This window comes from Actinia tenebrosa, unplaced genomic scaffold, assembly GCF_029948245.1.
Source record: "Actinia tenebrosa isolate PJP-AT-01 unplaced genomic scaffold, QUT_ActTen_1.0 PGA_scaffold12__29_contigs__length_12842862, whole genome shotgun sequence".
Taxonomy (NCBI): Eukaryota; Metazoa; Cnidaria; class Anthozoa; order Actiniaria; family Actiniidae; genus Actinia; species Actinia tenebrosa.
This window is the reverse complement of record NW_028292572.1, coordinates 4,677,509-4,682,996: the sequence shown is the minus strand read 5'-3', so window position 1 is coordinate 4,682,996 and position 5,488 is coordinate 4,677,509. Positions and strand designations below refer to the sequence as shown.

At 42.4% G+C, this 5,488-nt stretch overlaps 1 protein-coding gene across 1 annotated transcript; it reads right to left on the bottom strand.

The window, feature by feature from the left end:
* Positions 1 to 3,536: 3,536 nt before the first annotated feature.
* On the bottom strand, positions 3,537 to 4,810 carry LOC148912046 (uncharacterized). Its single transcript, XM_089027927.1, has 3 exons — positions 4,680 to 4,810; positions 4,151 to 4,248; positions 3,537 to 4,000 (listed from the first exon to the last, which is right to left on the bottom strand). Exons 1-3 carry the CDS (start codon positions 4,808 to 4,810, stop codon positions 3,537 to 3,539), a joined length of 693 nt encoding a protein of 230 aa, XP_088884053.1.
* Between the last annotated feature and the right edge of the window lie 678 nt (positions 4,811 to 5,488).

Below are 5,488 nucleotides of genomic sequence, written 5' to 3'. Positions count from 1 at the left end.
CGGCGACCATATGAAAAGTCCAAACCGATAAATTCTCAGCGCTGCCAGGGTTGGGCTCTACGGAGAAATGCACGGGCTCTCTGTTGTTCGTCTTTCTCGCGCATAGGCTGCAGTATACCGTTGTCATCTAGGAGCCTAAAGCCAACGTTGGCATGGCTGCTCGTGCCAATGCAAATGCTGCATATTATCAGCTTCTTTCCTGAGTAGTTCAGGTTCACGGACATCCCGTGACATCAACCCAAGAGCTCTGGTTGTATTTTTTCTCGCCTGTGTAAGTTGTGTAAACGCAATCTACTCCAGCTACGTAGGGGTTGTTAATCACCATATATAATAGTTCAGACCAATGCTTGCTGTGGCTAAGCCGGCCTTTAGTAAGTTATGGTCATATTCCTCGGGTATCGTAGGCAGGACCTTCTTTGATGGTTTCTTAACTGCGGGTACCTTCGTTTCGTGTGACTTTTTTGGCTTCTCTACGAAGTGAGGAATGCCCTTGGTCATGTCAAAGTTTACGTCATTCATCCCAAACTTCATATCCTTAGTAGCTCGCTGCAGCTTGTTGTTGTAACCCACAACGGAATTAGCGTTAATAACCAAATTATTTGGCATTAACCAACAACCAGGACTCAAGGCGTAATCCAGCCGCACTTTAGATTGCTGCACCGCCAATTGATATCTTTGAACTGACTTGGATATGTCGTTCTCTATTATTGCGGACTCAAACAGGGTTAGGAATTCTTGTTGCGTTTCCCGCGACGCACCTTGGGAACCAACAATGGGGCTGCGGGTATTTACCTGCGCTCCCAGGGTGCAGTAGACGAATGCTTCAATGCTGCGGTTAATTCGAGCTAGGTTTCTTAGACCTTTTCCTTTTAATAATACGAATGGATCCCAAGGACTGGGGTAAATCGTCTCAATCCTATCGATCAGCGTAACGTCATTCTTGCGACCACCCAAGTCATAAAACTTCAAAACCCCGGGGTATTTTTGATGATACATGTCTGCCGGACGCACGCCGTCAACATGCAAAGCATAGATAATACCCAAGCCATGCGTGGCGCCCTCCCGATAACGAAAGTCTCTTTGCTGCGGCTTAAACTCATTCATTAGTCTTTCTAGGGCAGCGGAATCGTAGTGGTTATCCATTCGATTGAATGGCTTCTCCCCTGGCAGTGGCACGTGCAGCTCCTTCAATATGCGCCGCATAGTAAAGGCAACGTGGAACCTTAGAAAGGCAATGTCGAACATATCCGCGGCAACCCCGCAGCCCTTTGTACCGCCCAGACGGCAAAGTTTAACTGCTGCGGCCAGTACTTAAAGTTAGGCCCCTTTAGCCATTCGTGGGCTTCTTTTCCTGAAGTGTGCTTAAGCTTAAAATCCTTAAAGATATCCCTTATTACTACGTCAAAGGTTTGCTTACCCACTGGAATCTTTAGGTGTGTTACCAGCTTATCAAAGTCGTTTATGCCACCTTCGGCATCATAAAATGGGTAATCTTCCTTGGTTATCAATAAATTCTCCTGGAAATTAGGTGGCGTGGGGTTTGACTTAGGGGGCACAGGCTCTGGCTCCTTCCTTACAGGTTTTGGCTTAGGCTTCGGATTGGTATGCACAGGCTTCGGCCGATGCTCGAACATCTTTCCGACATCTTTCCGACTTAAGTAATCTCCATAATGTGGTTGCTCTCCAAAATCATTCCCAAAAGCGTCGTACATTAGTATATATAATGGATGTTATACCATCAGCATCTCCACTTTATCCTGATCTACCCAACCCTAACGAATTAAACGCTGAAAACTTTCGTCTGAATAAAGCAAATTTAATTCTGGCTTACTTGGAAGGACAGACAAAACACTACGAAAAAGTTAGGAAGAAATACGTCAGAGCCCGGAGTACGCTACATAAGATTGCGATAACTTCAGGATCCATATTTGTTGTGTTAACGGTCTCTGGCGTTGCTACTTCGCTTACTGGACCGGGAATAATTGTTGGAGTTCCTTTGGCCGGCGTTGGGGCAGCCTGTGGTATTATTTCGGTTGTTGCTACGGGCATTATGAAACAGTTGTCAAGCAAAATATCAAAACACGACACGACAATAGCTCTGTCAAGGGCTAAAGTAAATACGATCACTGACCTTGTCTCAAAGGCTTTGCGTGACAGAAAGATAGACGACGTAGAATTCTCGCTTATCTTAGCCGAAGAGGAAAAGTACGAGAAATTAAAGTCGGACATAAGGAATAAAAAAACAGTCGTAAAAGATCTTTCCGAGGAATCTCGCAAAAAGATCTACCAGGAGGCAAAAGAAGAGCTTCAAAAAAAGCTCGCTCTGTAAACATCTGCTTTGAAAAAAGCGTGACAGGATTTCATGTACGTATCGAACGCCGGCTGTCTGGTTCATATGCAGATTAAATATAATAATTTTCACATACATAAGCGTCCAGATGTGTCTGGCGTTCGCTTGTGATCGTGGACTTTGGAGCTGGGGAGGCCTAAAGTCCCGAGTTCAAGCCTCGCTGTAGACGCATTTGGACCGGTTGCTGTGAGTGAAAAAAGCCTCCCCCACTGACAGCAACCGTGGGGGGAGGTGTGCAAATGCGATTCAACCCCGCGATGGGGGGTTTCGCGAGGAAAAGTTGGAAAAGTCAGGGGGTGTCTCGGGACGCTGTCCGGAGTTCACCCTCTGGTGGGTCGTAAGAAAGATATATGCAAAAAACCCCACTGGGAATAGCTTGGTGTTCTGCGCGATGCATTCCCCAGTGGGCTTTCTGGCAAAATAAACGCCAGTTTTGCATTTTTATTTTCTCGGAATCCATCCTAACAGGGGGTGGTTGGGGTGAATTTTGTAAAATATTTCATAGATTACGTTAGGGTAATAAGGAATATCCTTATTCAGCCGACAAAACATCCACTCGGCTTTTGTCATATCAGAAACCTCGGGAATAGGCTTACCGGTAATTTCAGACCAGAGATAGGGAATAGCTTTGTAATATTTTCCTAGCTTTAATTTTTTCAATGTCTTCCGTAGACTTTGCGGGGTTGGCTTTTCTAAGTGGTCTATGATTTTCTTCTTTACTTCGTTGTCTAAATATACCAGGTGTAAACCTTGGATATGACTCATCCAGTCCCTAAAGTATTTTATTCTCTTATAAGGTGTTTTCTTACGACCTCCAATGGCGTAATATTGCTCTTTGGTAGCATTTGGTACGGCATTACGAATATTCTTACCACACTCGTAACACTGTGCTCACGTGTCATGTTCTATTTGCATTTTCTTACCACAACAAATATACTTATTTGGCTTAGTAGGTACAAACTTGGGTTTCAAGCACTTTACACAGAAGTCATAGACGAATTCTTTACATTCATGCATATATATCTAGCATATTTGTGCCCGCTTTTTGAGACCCCTGTAATCCCCGGGGACCATTTTTGGTGTCGTAGCTTTTACTGCGTTTTTGGAATTTCATTACTACGCGAATTTGATTAACTCAGGGAATCATGGGGCAAGGTCGGGTGAATCAGGACTGGTATGCCCTATACTACTCTTCTATCTTTGATGCCTGGGTGAACATCAGTAGCTGAGGATCTAGGTTCATTAACTTTTCCCTTTCCATTATGGGGTACATTTCAGCAGGCGAGTACAATGTGCTCTTGATAAATCTGGAGTAGTTTGCCCCAAACCGTGGCTTCTTCACCCAAAGTTCCTGGATGGCTTTATTTGCTATCTTTTTTTCTCTTGGAACGCTCCATCTTTGTGGCAGGCTAGTGCAGGTAAGATCATCAGGTATTGACTTCAGACCAAGTTGCTTGCAGTGGGATATATAAAAAAGCAATCCAATGACATGATGGCAGAATCCTCCTGTACCAGCAACACAGGAACATCTACCTTTTATTGCTTTAGTAGCAAGGTTGATATCTGATTCCAGTGTGTGAGGTGCCTCTGACTTTTTCATGGACCTGTAGCATCTGCATGTCACTTTTGCAATATTTGGAGAGTAAGCCACTAGAAAACAATAAAGGACAATAAGCCACTAGAAAACAATAAAGAACAAAATAAAGAACAATAAGGCTTACAATATTATGCGAATAGTTTTGAAAAATATCTAGACGTCAGCGAACACGAAACATCTAATAAAAGTCAATCGAAAATTACCTTTGACTTCGTGCAGATAGCCAGGCTCAGCGAAGAACTTATAGGCTTTAGAAGTGTTGTCACAGCCAGATTCCTTTTTAGAATACGCCTCTATTTCCCTAAAAGTGATCAGAGGAATGCCTTACAGATCACTAGATGCCACTACGAAAAAGAAAATTTCATTTCAATGAGTCATAGTATGTTCCAACAAGAGTGATGGCGATCTCAACTACACAAGCACAAGAGGTAGTTTGTTGGGACTTAAAACCTTCTGTTTTTGATTTGAAACGTTTAAAACACGTTCACAAGATAGAAAAATATCTGAACAAAGTACTTCTGGAAAATCAACGGCTTTGAGAAAGAATATAAGGATAAAACAGACACTATAGTTCTGGAAAGGTCACGCTCCGCTACTTAAACTCTTGTTGTTGTCAAGGAATGTCTGGAAAGCTTGCCCGCCAGAGGCTTGTTGCTATGGGGGAATTTGACACGTGATCTATTGTTGCAAAAGGCCTATTGTAGCTCTGTTGCCATTACTGGTGATATTAACCTTGATAAACTCAAACCTTTGGAGAAAGAGGGTAAAATTCTCATTGATCTAGAAGATGTATTTAACTTAAATTGTCTCATTAGTGAACCAACTCGAGTTACAAATACTACAGCATCGTTATTGCACGTCATCCTAACTAATGATAATGAACTTTTTAAGGACAGTGGGGTTTTAAAACCAGAGATAAGCGATCATCATATGGTTTACGGTTTAATGAACGAAAAAGTTTATTATAGAAGAAAAGTTGTCACCTTTAGAAGTACAAAGAATGTGAATATAAATGAGTTTCTAGAAGAGCTGAAAAATGCCCCGTGGGATGTTATGGATACCTTTGACTCTTGATGATGCATTTGATTATTGGAAGGTTTTGTTTAACTCGATAGTTGACAAACATATGCCATTGAAGAAAATGAGATTTAGAGAAAAGGACGTACCATATATGACACCTGAATGGAAACCAAACCTCGCAAGTTCTTCCAAACGTTTAAGCCATTTATGAACAACAAAGGCAAAAGTCAAGGACAAAGCGCGAGTTGTATTAAAAATGATGCAGACGGATCCATTGAATCTGATAAAACCAAAGTAGCGAACATCTTGGCAGATTATTTTTCAACTATGGCCAACGACATAGGAGGTCCAAATGCTAACGATCTTACGGAACAAGACCTTACTAATCATCCAAGTATTGGAAGTATAGTACTCTCAAGTAAAACTACCTGGAGTGGATTCCAATTTGAGACAGTAAACACCGATGAAGTCAAGTCTAGCATTGGGAAGTTGAACACAAGGAAAGCGTGTGGCAACGATGA